The sequence below is a fragment of the Miscanthus floridulus genome, chromosome 13, assembly GCF_019320115.1.
Source record: "Miscanthus floridulus cultivar M001 chromosome 13, ASM1932011v1, whole genome shotgun sequence".
Taxonomy (NCBI): Eukaryota; Viridiplantae; Streptophyta; class Magnoliopsida; order Poales; family Poaceae; genus Miscanthus; species Miscanthus floridulus.
This window is the reverse complement of record NC_089592.1, coordinates 83,616,669-83,631,977: the sequence shown is the minus strand read 5'-3', so window position 1 is coordinate 83,631,977 and position 15,309 is coordinate 83,616,669. Positions and strand designations below refer to the sequence as shown.

Sequence of the window (15,309 nt, the reverse complement as noted above, 5' to 3'; positions counted from 1 at the left end):
AGTCCTCCTCTTGTCATTCGTAATGAATATAGTTTAAACTTAGACTTACCAGATGTCGATTTTGAGGACCTAGTTCGGTTTTACGAGGATACTGGTTTGGACCTTGCCCAAGTGCTCGCTGAAGGACCATATGCTCCGAAAGTGGATCCTTAGAAGAAATTTGAACATGGAAAGAGTCTATACAACCCTGAGGCCTTAGGTGAACTGGGTACGCAAATGTACCTGCTAAACAAGTGGTACATGGTGGCGTGTGAACGGGGAGAGAACTTTGTTTCTGTCAGAGTTAGAAACCAACATTACTTCTGTGGCGATGACGTTATATATGTCGAGTTTTTAGAATTACACCAACTATGCCACCTAGACTCTCTCGATAAAAGTCTCATTAGCTGCTATTGTCTGTAAGCGTGATTATTTTCTACTATTAAAGTGTGTATATATAAAGCTACATGTACATATATAAATTATATATCCTCACACTATATTTTTATATATGCAGATATGAGATGACAGAACTCAGAAAGAGAAAGGATAATGATGTTGGTTTTGTTGATCCAAATGTCGTATTCAAACACCCTGATCCCCCGCCTCAATGGAAAGCTGAACTCGAGAAAAATCTCATGAGGTTCATAGTGAACCAACAAAACAAGGACATACTCTTCCCCTACAACTTCAAGTGAGTGTTAAATAATTAATGTCGATCATATGGACATTTGTTCAATTATTTGCTTACTAGCTAAGCTATCTCCCATATATATATGTTGACTCTAGTTAATGTCGATCATATTTGTGTATAAAAACATATGCAGCAATCACTGGATATTGATGGTCAATAGTCGGTTGAGCATCTTAGACTCGTTAAGAAAAGAGCAAACAGAGTACCAAGACATGATAGATATTATCCAAGGGTAATTTGGTCTCTCTAGCAACTATATATACCCCGATCTCTTAACTGCAACAATTATTAAAGGCTAAATTAATTTTTTATTTTATTGGGTGCAGTGTTTGGAAAAGTTTCATTGAAGAACACCACATAAAACATTGCAAAGCGCCACTGGATATAATCGCACACAAAGTAAGTACTAGCTACATATATATATAATTCAATTAACACCATGCATGCTTTCAATTCACCGGATCTTTTTTCTCGTCAAAGTGGGTTCTGAGGCAAGAATAGGGGAACAACTACAGCGGATACTATGTTTGCGAGTTCATCATGGCGTACTCAAAAAGAACTCCTAAAGAGAACCTCAAAGTACGTTATATAAATATATTCATATATTCACAATTTCTTTTATTGCTCATATATATAAGTAATCACGTGACCAACACACACACATATATATATATATACACTAATACTTTTCCTTTAACTTTTATTGAAGACTCTATGGTTAAAGAAAAAGTCAAACGACGTGACCAACTGAAAGTAATTCAAGAGACCATAGCAGGATTTCTTAATGACCAGGTCCTAAACCCCACCGGCGAGTTCTACAATGACGTGAACGAAACATGGAAGCCAAACCAGATGGAGTGAATTTGTTATCCCAAGGATATGATAGAATATACAATGCAAGCTTTATTTGTAATATATATATATATATATATACACACACACACACACACACACACACACATATTATATGTACATAAAATAACATACAATATATGTATATGCATGTAATATATATGTTAGTTTTATACTTTAGTTTGTACAAAATGTTCGAACATTATAAACGTGTAGAATACGTATATTATTAGCCGCGTAGAATGCGTATTCGAAAACCAAAACGAATCAACAATTGAAAATAGAAACAAAAAAAGAAAAAAAAAGAAAACCTTTAATCCCGGTTGGTAATACCAACCGGGACTAAAGGGCCAGCCCACGTGGACCTTTAGTCCCGGGCGCGAAACCGGGACTAATGGAGGGGCCCTTTAGTTCCGGATTCGTGCTCCCGGTTCCAAAACCGGGACTGAAGGGGGTTGAGAACCGGGAGTACAGCTAGTTTCTCTACTAGTGAGAGCAGCAACCATCATTGTCCAAATCCTAGATCTAGAACCACGCATATTAGTTTAGGAGAAATCAGAGAGGGAGAGAGAAGGGAGATGACACACCTGAGTAGAGGAGGCGCGTGCAGCAGGCGGAGGGCATGAGGGCGATATTGCACGTGCAGCCGGCTCATGGCGGAGGCGGCCACGGGTCCAGCTCGCTCCGTGAATGCTCGCGTGCCTGCTTGCGGGTCTTGGCCGCCGCTGCTACTGCCATCTCGAAACCCTAATAATCACGCAGGAAGGGAGGCAACACAGGGCGGGTGGCGTGGGGATGGGATGACGTGGCCTTTGGATCTGCCAAGTCAAGATCTGGCGAAGAAGAAGGTGCGGTATCCGCGGCGGAGGAGAGGGCGGTATCGGTGGCAACGGAGGAGGAAGGGAAGATGAGAGAGATAGGGGGCGACGGGATGGTAGAGAACGGGGAGAGAGGCAGTCGAGTGGATTAGGTTTTTGGTTCTACTTGGTACTGGGTCTTGGCCTAGATATCCAATATAGAGGAATATGATCTGTGACGTTCAACCGTGACGACAGCTATACCGGTCGTCATAGATGTATTGCCTCATAAATAAACCGTCGTCACAGACAATATTTAATTCTACGATGCTTTGGCAGCCAGCCACTAGGCGCAGCGGGGAACCGGCCATGGTTGCCAGCTAGCCGGCCGTGGGCGCAGAGCCGTGAGCCACGGGTGCGCGGTGCCTGGCCATCGCGAGCGCGAAGACGCTGGTCGCGGGCGCCAACGCGCGGTGGGCGCGGGGGCCTACGGCGCTTGGTTGCGGGCACGGGAACCGCCGGCCACCGTGGAAGCTGGCCGTGGTCGCGTGGACCGCCGGCCACGATGGAAGGCTGCAAGCGCGGGGCGACGGGTGTGGCGGCGTCAGGCGGGCGGGCAGCGTCCTCCTCCAGCGGGCGGCGCGGTTCGCTCGGATAGCGGACTTCCTTGTTGAGTCGCGGTCCTACATCCGAGAAAGGACGGCAAGGAGAGCGTCCACTGCGAGAGCTGGCTCGAGTCCAAGAAGCCTGGATCCGGCTCGAGTCCAAGAAGCCTTGATCCGTAGTGCTAGTGAGCTTCGGCAGCATGGCGTGCTTGTCACAGCTGCAGCTCGTGGAGATCGAGCACGGTCTGGACTCGAGCAACCAGCCGTTCATCATCTGGGCGGTAAAGCCCACCAGCCTCGCCGAGTTCTTGCTGTGGCTGTCTGACGACGGCTTCGAGTCCCACGTCGGGGACAGGGGGCTCGTGGTCACGGGCTGGGCTGCCGAGGGGTGGCTGGCCGAGCTCCGGCGACTGCGCATCGCCGAGCTCCATCGGTGAAGTGAACAGCTCCTCGCACGCCTCCATGACCGCTTCGTTGAGATCCTCTCGGGCACCCCGTGGTTGACCACCTTCCATGCATGTCGTGCCAGACCGGACGGGAGGCCTGGGACACTACATTAGCGTGAGAGTAAAAGCAACAACATGCATGCATGTCCGGCGTCTCGAGCGAGCGTACCACATGTAAGAGCCACGTCACCGCACAGTCAACATGCCACGTCAGCATAAAGAGTGGGTTAGAGCCGTTTGGACCTAGATGTCATTGAATCCAAGTTTATAGACTCAGAAATAACATTTTGAGAGTATAGAGACCTAGACGACACCTCTTGCCAACTTGAAGGGCCGGTCATGAATTTTTCTCAAAAAAGTGCAAATATTTATACGACACTTAAGAAAATTAGTTCCGGCCAGGGCATTCGTGGCCATGGCCCGCATAGGACGAGCCTGAATTAAAGGAAGCAGCGAGCAAATAGCGAAATAAAGAGGTGGATCGTATGAGGTTAGTCTCAATGGAGGTTTCATGGCCCAGTTAACAATGCAATCATATTTTAGAAATGTTACAGAAGAGTTTTATCTCCATGAAACTAACTCTACTCTCATGAAACTTTTATCATCTTTCTATTCATCAATACAGTGCCATATTAGCACATTTAATGTTTATGAAACTCTCATGTAACTTACATTGAGATTGGCCTGATACGATACGGGCGAGAGTAAAGTACACCTGGTGGGCAAGGAAAACACACGGCTGGTATATAGCCGCTGCCGCGGGTAATATAAGCTAGTATGCCCCCAAGGCCAAGTGGCGCCGGCCGGGCCGGCACGCACACGGCACACACTCATGCATGCATACGTACCCTAAATACTGTAGCACGTGGACAGTGTGAGCCAGTGATGAGCAAACAAATGCAGCCATCCGTTCGCCCCAGCTCGTTTCTTGCCCCCTCACCGACCGGGAGGATTGGCCTCGTCGGCGAGTTCTTCCCGGGTTGCCGGCACGTACCTCGGTCACATCGTGGTTGGAAACGCCGTCGCCTCGTCGCCGTGTGCACGCCGCACCCGACAACAACTACCGTCAGCCGGACCTTGCTGCTGATATCATGCCAAACCGCTGACCTTGCTGCTGATGCCAAACCGCGCGCGCACGGGTACACGTACACGTCGAGGCCGTTCATCGATCCCACCCTCGATTATTCTCCTAGTGTTTGCCGCTGCAGAGTTGGACCATACTCCGTACTACTCTATTTATTCACCTGCCATTTGCTGCAGCATCATGATCTATTCTCTCGCTCCGTCCTTCGTCTTCTTTTGGGAGGTCCGGGGGACAGGGACGACCGGTGCGTGCAGCATCGTCGTTAACAGTATGTCACGTCACCTGCTGCCCATAATTTTTAGAGTTACTTTCTCCTAGCTGTGAGAGAAAAATACTGTAGTGATAGTTATTTTTTCTTTTTTTTGTTATATGAGAGTGTGTGTGTATATATATATACACCAAGTGATCGCCTGACTTCTCCAAACTCGGTCGCAACAAATCTCCTCGCCCAGTCTTCTTCAACGTACTAACTTCCACCATATAAGAAGCAATGGCGCCTTCACAAATGAATCTCGCTGCCGTCCTCCTAGTCGTCGTCGTCCTCCTACAACCCATCGTCATGGCAGCTCGTGGTATGTACGCGTGCAAATGCATGAACTACATGTTGCAAGTGGTGATGTCATTTGATTAATCTTCTGCTAAAAGTTGTTTGATCGCCTTCGACATTTGTTGCATAAATGTCCATGCCTGGATCTGAACCATGCAGAGTCGGCGTCCGTCGGGGAACCTGCCAGCGGCTGGCACTTGAGCGGCAATTATGAAGGGGTATGCATTTTTTTCATAGATGACCACACCTGCAATAGTGTATGCATACACGAAAGCAGCGACAACGATCAAGGCTATTGTGACCTTTTCCAATGCTGGTGCCACGGCAGATGCACCTCTGAGACCGAGGCTGTTGCTAGCGCTCCGATCTGGCAATGATACAGTGATCCCCGCCTGTGATTCCTATCCTTCCTGGCCCTCGTCTAATAATAATATATAACATTATATACTCGGTGTACCTACCGGCTGCATACTTATGTTCTGTCGTGGACTTGCGGGTCAAAATGAATTTATATTTTCTTGTACAAATATTGTTTACCATCAAAATTGGCATGTCAGAAAAAAACGGAGCACCTCTCCAAATGCAGATTGGATTTCTCCATTGCATAACTCATGTCGAGCCATCAAAATGCATATATAGATTGCTAATTATGAAACCTGTACCAAGGGGAAAACCGGATATTCCGGTTTTTATTTTTAGAATCAGATCTGAGCCTATTCTGAGCGCATCTCTTGATGTATTTGAATTCTTCACGAGGCAAGACCTTCCAAACCTAAAAGTACTAAGGGCCACGGTCGATTGAGGGTATCCAATCAATCAAAATCACATCTACATTATCATTTTACCTTCTCCTTTGCTCTACTCTCCCAAACCCTAAATTTTTAGCGGTGATCTCTAACAGAAGGGACAGTAGTGTCATTTAGGTCACTGGAAAACGAACACAGGCCCATACAAGGAACTTTCAAGTTTTTAGGGCCACGAACGAATTGAGTGACTTTCATAGGGCCTCACAGGTAATTTTCTCATTTCTTATTTCAAAATCTATAAACTTAGAACACATATTTGGAACACTAAACAACTTCAAATAAAAAAAATTTCAACTACAAATTTTTAGATTGAATTGAGAACTATAACTTTCATATACACCATGTCAATATCTGAGATTGTTGAAATTTTTTTTTCAAATTTTAAAATATGCACACTTACAACAATATTTTAGGACCCTAAACAGTTTCAATTCAAAAACTTTTCAACTACAAATTTATAGATCCTATCGAGGGCTATAATTTTAATATCGAGGTCAATGTTGAGACCCTAGAATAGGTAGTGCCAATTCTTGTTCTCCTGCTGCTGATGTTGCTGGATGTCGGTGAGGCGGTCTCCCACTTCTGCTTGCCACTAGGAGTGCTGGTGAAGCATGTTTTGGATGTTGTGCTGTGTCTCTTCTATGGTCATCAACCTGGTGGCGAGGCGGGCATGTTGCATCTCCTGGTCGTGGTAGCCCATAGGCCGATCATGATAGCCACGAGCAAAAAATAAAAATAAACAGACCGGGTTTAGAGCTGTTTGGACCTGGATTACACCCGAAGCTAAGTTCGTAGACCTAGAATTGGCATTTTAAAAATAGAGGGACCTTTCACTTGATACAGTGTCAATTCTAAATCAAGCAATTGATGGAATCAAAAGAGGGAACAAAAGTAAGTGAGAAATTACTTTTCATTCGGAATTCTTTATTCATTTGAGTGGCACCCTTGCCAAGTTGAAGAACCGCCCGTGAATTTTCCTCCTCTCCATGTGTAGATACAAGCCACTATCCAAGAGGCCGCAGATCCTAAAATCCGTTTTCCTTCCTCTGAATCTAAAATATAAGCTACTTACACTACGTAAAATATGAGTTGTAGGGGTGATCAATGGGTATTTGTAGGGGCGGTTAGGCCAGCCGCCCCTACCAAAGGGTGGCTACAAATATGATTTGTAGGTGGCTACAAATCAATTTTCAGAAATCACGAAAAAAGGGGCATAAAAATAGCAAATTTTTATTTTAATCCGAGGAGGTCCCCACCGGCAGCCACACCACCCACTCTATGGTTGTAGCATATTTTCAATATTGTGTCGGGCGGGATTCGAACACGCAATCTCTCTCTTGCGCGCAAACTCCTCTACCACTGCAACTCACGATCACTTGTATCTAAAATCCATTTCGGTTCCCCATATATTATACAAAACTGAGCATAAATTGACTGTTTGAGGCCCTAAACTAATTCAAATGAAAAAGTTGTCAACTATAAAGTTTTATAACTTTTGAGATCTACAACTTTTATTTTGATAGTTTCTCCATCCGAGGTCACTTATAAAATTTGAATTTCAAATTTGAGAAATTCAAACATAGTTTTTCATGACAAGATGATTTCAAATGAGAAAGTTATCAACTACAAAGTTTCATAACTTTTCAAGATCTACAACTTTCATTTTTACTGTTTCTCCATCCGATGTCGTTTAAAAAATTCAAATTTCAATTTTTTGAAAATTCAAACATAGTTTTCCCTGACAACATGATTTCAAATGAAAAAGTTATCAACTACAAAGTTTCGTAACTTTTCGAGATCTATAACTTTCATTTTGGTTGTTTCTCCATCCAAAGTCGTTTACAAAATTTAATTTTTAGTGTTTAATTTTTAATACTCGACGTCTATTTGTAGGGACGGTTCAATATTGAGCCACCCCTACAAATCCTATTTGTAGAGGCGGCTGGATATAGAGCCGCCCCTATAAATCGGGCCATCTGTAGGGGCGGCTGATAACACCGGCCACCCCTACAAATTCATTTGTAAGGGCGGCTCATTTGACAATCATTTGTAGAGGAGACTCAATATAGAACCGCCCCTACAAAGAAAGGGAGGCGTTGCCATAAATCATTTTTATAGTAGTGGTAGGATATATACTCCGTAGGTGTAACGGCCTGCTTGACCGCGACAGCCATGCATGCATGAGCGCCTGCTTTTGACGTAATCCATGTTCACAAGTCAACGAGCAGACGAATGCAGAGCCGGCTCTATATATATGCCAAGCCAAAAGGCAATCCGACCAAACGCTCAGACTTCAGAACCACAAAAGCACAGCGCCAAGCAATTCAGTATCAGGTTCACAGTATCCTGCGGTTGGCTGGTTCGTGAAGAAGTACTGCTGGCTGGTTTGTGTGAGAGAAAAATACTTTTCCGATTGAAAATTTACGATCATATACGACAAGCACAAGCCAAACGAACAGGCTGAATGTGGGAACTGGGAAATGGTTAAGAAGGTCGTTAGAAAACAGCTGAGGTAGATCTCATACATAACAAAATCGACCCTAATAAGGTCCGAAACAAAAAAAAAGTTGAGTCTGTCTACACCGTTATCGTTGGCCCCGTAGCATCAAATGGTAACCAGTTTTCAGAATGTTGTGCAAGGACACTGGACGCACCATGCACTAACCTAGCAACCAGTTTTCTACGCGCGCGTCTTAGCGTTCAACATTCCAATTTGAATTTTTTGAAAGAAAAAGAGAAGACAAATTCATGCATGCATGCATGCCAGCATGTCCCAGACGCGGAATCATCCGAATCCTACGTGCACATACAGGTACGACAGAAGCAACCTAGATACGGAGTAGTGTAGCACAGTGTCACGGAGAGTTGTCAGGACCGACGCCCAACCGGTTGTGCCCGATGGTCAACAGGAAGCATCGGCATCAAGCTCAGTTGGAGTACTCGACAGTAACGCGTTTGGGCTAGACTGGGTGAACGACAGTAACGCGTTAGTGTGTGAGTTGCTTTCTTATATGCTGAGTACTCTATCTGGAGAGGGCATGAATATTGTAAACAACTATTCCCCAAACTAAATACTAAGATTCGTCTTGCTACCGGCCCCTGCTTTGCTGCCTCCACTTTGCTCCGATTCTTTCACTAATAGAGAGTAGACATTCGGTTTAAAGCTTTAGTCCCGACCATTTTTGGGCCTGGGACTAAAGAAAGGATTAGTCCCGGTTGGAGCTACAAACCGAGACTAAAGTCCGCTGCCTAACGGCTAGAGACGCAGCTTTTACAGGAGGGGAGCAGGAGGGGACCTTTAGTCCCGGTTGGTGGCTCAAACCGGGACTAAAGGTCACCCTCAAGTCCCGGTTGGAGCTATCAGCTGTGACTAAACCTTTAATCCGGTTGTTGGCTCTAACCGGAACAGAATTGTACCTGTAGTCCGGGTTTATACGACAAACCGGGACTACATGTCCTGGGCTATATACTTTCTTCTTCCTCCTCCCCTAACCCGAGCCATTTCAAGCTCTTTGCCTACTCTTTGTTCTTGCTCGTGGAAGGAGTTTATGCTTGCGAGATTGGTGAAGACTTCATTCCTCCATCCATTCTTCAGTTCTAAAGGTTACCAACTTCATCCTCCAATGTTTCATCACTAGCATGGCTCATTTTTTTATCTAGAAATAGAGAAATCTGTAGTTTTTTAGATTGGGAATGATGGTGGATTTTATATATATATATATACCACTTGAGCTCGAAATCACTCGATAGTTTGAATATGAAGATGAAGGAAGCTTATAGTAGTTCATCAAAACTAGTATGCACCTTTTATTGCCTCATTTCATGGTCTAGAAATAGAGAATTTTTTTATTTTCTACATTGGGAATAATGGTGGATATTTTTTATTTATATGCCATTTGAGCTCAAAATCACTTGATAGTTTGCATATGTAGATGAAGGAATCTCATAGTAGCTCGTCAAAACTAGTATGCACCTTTCATTACCTCATTTCATGGTTTAGAAATAGAAAAATAAAAGGTTTTTTTAGTATATAGCTCATTTAGTTTCATGGTTCACAAAATGAGAAATTTATAATAGTTGATAAAATTGAGTATAGAGAGTCGTAGATGGCGACTGCTTCTGGATCCTCGGCCTCGCATGGGGTCCCTAAGCGACTGAGGCCGGACCTCCCTCTTATTGCATGCGGCAAGTGTGGGCAGAAGACTATGAGGGAGTACAGGGTGAAGAAGATGGGTCCCAACCAAGGACGCATCTTCTACACGTGTTCAGATCGCGAAGGGTGTAATTTTTTTATCACGTTTTGTAGCCATTTTTTGTGATGATTTTGATTAAAGTTCTTGATTTGTTGTTGTAATTTCAGTGGGATGACACCGGATCATGTGACGGTTGGTACTAGGAGAAAGAGTATGTTGAGCACGTCCAAAAATCTCTTGCAAAGGCGACTGAGGCGACTAATAAGAGTGCACCTTTGTATGATGAGACAGTGAACCAGCAGAAGAATGATCTATTGGTTTTAGTTGGAATTGATCGTGAAATCCTTATTCTGTTGAAGTGCATTATAGGTTCAGTTTGTTTAGTGCTATTTGGTAATAGCAATCAGGACTAAAGGTCCACTTTCAGTCCCGGTTGCTAGAACCGGGACTAAGGGGGTGTGGGGGGTATGACCTAGATACCCACGGCAGACCATATGGGCTGCACCCCCAGGGGTAGCCCAGCCCACAAGACGAAGCCTTGCGGAGCACGGTGCTGCTCGGCGCACCCCGCAAGATACCGAAAAAATATTCTGAAGATACTATGAGATCTGTTAGGATACGTATGATCCCATGATTCCTGTAATCTGTTATTACTTTCTGGTTATCTCCTAGATCTAACCGAGTTGTAACCCTACCCCCCCAGACTATATAAGGCGGGCAGGGACCCTCTCAAAACACACGCAATATCATATGATAGCTAATACAATCCAACAGACCACAGGAGTAGGGTATTACGTCGCGCTGATGGCCCGAACCTGTCTAACTCTTATGTCTCTGTTGCCTTCTTGTTCTCGATTACACGCATCTCTATCGATCAATCTACCTTCGTGGTATACCCCTCGAAGGTCTATCGATGATATTATATCGATAGTTGGCGCGCCAGGTAAGGGTGTGCATGCTGTTTCCATGTCGAATAAGATGGTACTTTTCGCAGGCTCTTCATCCCTCCCATAGCCTGGCCAGGTCTTCATGGTCGGATCGATCTCCTAGATCATCAATGCTGACGGAGTCAGAGAGCTCATCAAGCCGATGCGGATCGATACTGCGCCGATCACCCCAACACCTGCGACTGTAGATCCGATCTCAGAACCGCCTCCGAAGTCGTCTTCATCGACAATTCGCCGCCCGCTCCCCCGCTACCCGAGGAGGCAAATCAACAACGACGATCTGATCGCATCCATCGATCGGGTTGGCCAGAAGCTCACCGATTGCCTCTCCATCGTGGAATCGGCTCTGACCAGTCTGGTTCAGCGCCAACCACCCTCTGATTTAGATCTATCGGAGGCTGATCAGGAAACGCCAAGGGTTACGGCCATGCCCTTCGAGCTCTCCAGCGTCGCCGCCACCTACCAAGATGCCCTAAGGGGCAAATTCGCCGACTAGGTTATAGATATCCATCCTCTCGCTGACCAGATCGTCGACCAACCCTTGCCGACTGTTAACATGCTACACGTCGACCAACGCCCCGAAGCATCCTTCCAAACCATCGTGGAGGAAAATCCAGACTCCGAGTCCCAAGGCTCTACGGAGACTGTCGCCGAAACCACTGCCGTACAACCTCCTTTCTCTCCCTTCTGTGGAGGCAGAATTTTCAATGTCAGCGTCGACAGCCCCCCACGGGATGGGGAAACCGAGGAGGACTGCGCTACTCGCGTCAACAGGAACATCAACCGTGCGCAGCACCGAGCAAATGAGGCTACCCTTGTGCTAGCCGAGGCTGCTTGCAATGATCGGCTCGACTCGCAAGGAAGGCCACACCCACTCCAACGCAACCTCAACGACGAATTTGTTCATGTTGTCAGCCACAACGTCTACAAGACCCCAAGCGCCAACTTGACCGTGGCTGCCAATGAGCTCGTCCGGCTCCCGCAAACACCGGAGGTCGCCATTGTTGCCGCCATGTTTAAAGCCGTGCACTACCAGGTCAACGAGATCTGCCAGGATCAGAGACCTTCCTACTCGACGAGCTCGATTCGCCGATCCGCCACGCCAAGATCTAATCGCCGCCCCAGCCGAAGTCATTTTGCCGACCAGCACCACCACGATTGCTTGCTTCTTGTACAATGCTCGCTCAGCCTCATCTGATTATCCTTGTCCGTTTTCCTCGGCAGATCGGGTACGGTGGTGGATCCAAGCAACGCATGGTACTAGTACCATAGCATCCCCCGTCGTCAGTCCGTCAATACAAGCGCGCAAGCGCCCAGCAGGAAGCAGATGGATGGACCTCTCTGATCTGGCACCCACCAGTGGTCGGCGCTATCGATCGTTGCAAACTTGCAAACAGGCAAAGACAATCCGCCTGACGACGACGCTGATGCATATACCGTCGAGCCTGACCGCGCCTGCTGATGCCAATTGCCAAACCCGCGCGCGCACGGCGACCGGGTATACGTACACGTCGAGGCCGCCCATGGAGGATCCCATCCTGTCCGCGCCCGAATCAGATTATTCTCCTAGTGTTGCCGCCCGAGTTGGACTATACTCCGTACTACTCTATATATTCACCTGTCATTTGCTGCATCATCATGATCGATTCTCTCGCTCCGTCCTTCATCTTCTCTTGGGAGGAAGACCAGGGGACAGGGACACCGTGCAGCATCGAGAGCAGGCATCGCCGTTAACTCTATATAATTTTTAGAATTGCTTTCTTCCAGCACTCTTAGCAGCTGATCCGATGGATCTGATGTTGGGTAGTGATATTTTTTTTGTTTTTTTTTTTGTTAAGAGTATATATATGCTCACTCTTAGTCAAGTGTTTTCCAGACTTCTCCACACTCGATCGCAACAAATCTGCTCGCTCAGTCTTCTTCAACGTACTGACTTCCACCATATAAGAAGCAATGGCGCCTTCACGGATGAATCTCTCTGCCGTCCTCCTAGTCGTCGTCCTCCTACTACCCGTCATCATGGCAGCTCGTGGTATGTATGCGTGCACATGCATAAACTACATGTTGCAAGCGGCGATGTCATTTGGTTAATCTTTTGCTAAAAGTTGTTTGATGCGCCTTCGACATTTGTTGCATAAATGTCCGTGCCTGGATCTGAACCATGCAGAGTCGGCGTCCTCCTGCGCCGAACACCTGAGCGGCAATTATGAAGGGGTATGCATTGGATTGATAGACGACGACACCTGCAATAGTGTATGCATAGGCGAACGCAGCGACAACTTTCAAGGCTTCTGTAACCTTTTACAATGTTGGTGCAAAGGCAGATGCACCTCTAAGACTGAAGCTATTGCTAGCGCTCCCATCCGGCAATGATACAGTGATCCTCGCCTGAACAATAATACGATCCTTTCTAGCCCTCGTCTAATAATAATATATAACATTTATATACTCGGTGTACCTACCGGCTACTACCTTATGTTGTGTCGTGGACTTGCGGGATATAGATGAAAATCAGTTTTATGATATACATGTAGTGTATTCCAGAGTGCTTGTAATATGATGGTGTACCCAGCTATAATTAGTCTAATATAATTCTTCTTTCGTCTCAAATAAATAAGTTAATTAATCAAAACTAGTCTTCCACTCTTCCACCAATAGAGAGGCGTTTACCTAGCTACTAAGTTTTTTTTTTTCTGAAATTTCTCCTCTGCCAATCCTTATTATAGAGGTTGTGATGATACATAGGAAATGCCTAAGTATCGAAAAGTAAAGCTTCGAGTTGTGCAACCAAAAAGTTGAGCATAATCATGCTCACTTTAACTACGCTAGAGTCAAAGTATTTCGATCCCTTCTTCTCCTGTAAAACACGCTCGTCTTTCTCCTCACTGCGCGCTTTGATCTCATCAACGAGTGACGAGAAGCTCTGAATCAGCTGTAGGTACCCCTCCGTCAAGACCACCTTCTTGAAGTTCTTGTCGTCGACGAAGAACTCGAGGAACTTGTTCTTCAGCTCCGAGCAGCCGTGCACCTCGGCGCAGATCAGGATGGCACCGACCTTGTCCACCGACAGCATGTCACGCAGCCTCTGCGCATACACGACCTTGAGCATGTCCACCGAGTAGCGGTCCGCCGCGGCGAGCAGCTCCAGGAAGAAGTCCTCTGACGGCGAGCGCTCGCCGTCGACCTCCGCGGGCAGCGTGTCGGTGTACATGAACCGCAGCATGGCACCGAACGTCTCGGGCTCGATGTCGCGCAGCGTGACGGTGGGCGTGGTGGCCTCCGCCATAGAGTCGAGCAGACCCGCCCTGAGCACGGGCGATCGCGCCGCGAGCACGGCTCGGTGCGCACGGAACGTCTCGCCGCCGACTGCGAACGCGACGTCCGAGCCGTCGCCGCTCTCCAGCAGGTGGCCGAGGCTGGTCGCGACGTCGGGCGGCGGCGGACCGGTCGCCGGGGTGGCGTCGTGCAGGACGATGACCCCGCACACGAACGTCACACGGCCGTCGGGCGACGACGACTCTGTTAGTTTGAATAAGTTTAGACTTTCATCTTTATGTAATCTCGTTGGAACATTTGTTTTACATTTCCAGTAGTTTGTAATAGGCGTAGAACTGCAGGTGGACTGGAGCTGTGCCTAAGTCCACGCTGCGGCCGCCAAGTGTATCGCCCCTGCCACGACGTCGTGCTGCGCATGCCCACGGTTCACTGATCCGAAAATGGTGGATCATGGAGCGGGTCGTGTGGCGGGGTGGCCAGGCTTCAAGCCTATGTAAATCAATGAAAAAGTCCGAGAAAAGCTGCGGCAGTTGGCAGCGCCATTCGTGTTTTTCTGTGTCCAGTTCTCGCGTGCGTTCACGGAGGTTCTAGTCGCCGCGCTCACCGCGCTCATCCGAGCCGTCGCCGCGTCGTCGCCGAGGCAGCTCGCCGGAGCTCGGCCCCAACATCTGGTATCGGAGCCGCCGGTTGATGCACTATGGTGGGTCGATAAGCCCACCGCGTGAGCCCACGAAGAAGAAGTACATCGTTCCCCGCCGCCAGCCGAAGAAGGAGATGGGCGACAGTCAGAACTCCGGCGCCAACCGCGTCAAGGAGAGTTCGTTGATCTAGCCAATGTTGACTCGCTCGAACTACATGGAGTGGGCAATGTTGATGCAGATCAACTATGAGGCGCTCGAGATTTGGGATGTGATTGATCCCGGTACCAATCCGAAGCGCGCTCACGATCGCCAGGCCATGGGCGCCCTGATGAGATCCGTTCCCAACGAGATGTGGGGGACACTGGGCGCCAAGAAGACGGTGAAGGAGGCGTGGGAGACGGTGAAGTCCATGAGGGTGGGAGCAGATCGCGTGAAGGAGATC

At 47.3% G+C, this 15,309-nt stretch overlaps 1 protein-coding gene across 1 annotated transcript; it reads right to left on the bottom strand.

The window, feature by feature from the left end:
- Nucleotides 1-13,702: 13,702 nt before the first annotated feature.
- LOC136500182 (BTB/POZ and MATH domain-containing protein 1-like) lies at nucleotides 13,703-14,972 on the bottom strand. Its single transcript, XM_066495561.1, has 2 exons — nucleotides 14,945-14,972; nucleotides 13,703-14,469 (listed from the first exon to the last, which is right to left on the bottom strand). Exons 1-2 carry the CDS (start codon nucleotides 14,970-14,972, stop codon nucleotides 13,703-13,705), a joined length of 795 nt encoding a protein of 264 aa, XP_066351658.1.
- Between the last annotated feature and the right edge of the window lie 337 nt (nucleotides 14,973-15,309).

What these genes read in the sequence shown, in the direction of transcription:
- LOC136500182 (XM_066495561.1), bottom strand. Translation starts at nt 14,972, where the DNA reads ATGTACTTCTTCTTCGTGGGCTCACGCG. An exon ending in CTTCTTCGTGGGCTCACGCG is followed by an intron (nt 14,470 to 14,944) that starts GTGGGCTTATCG and finishes TCAAACTAACAG; the next exon opens with AGTCGTCGTCGCCCGACGGC.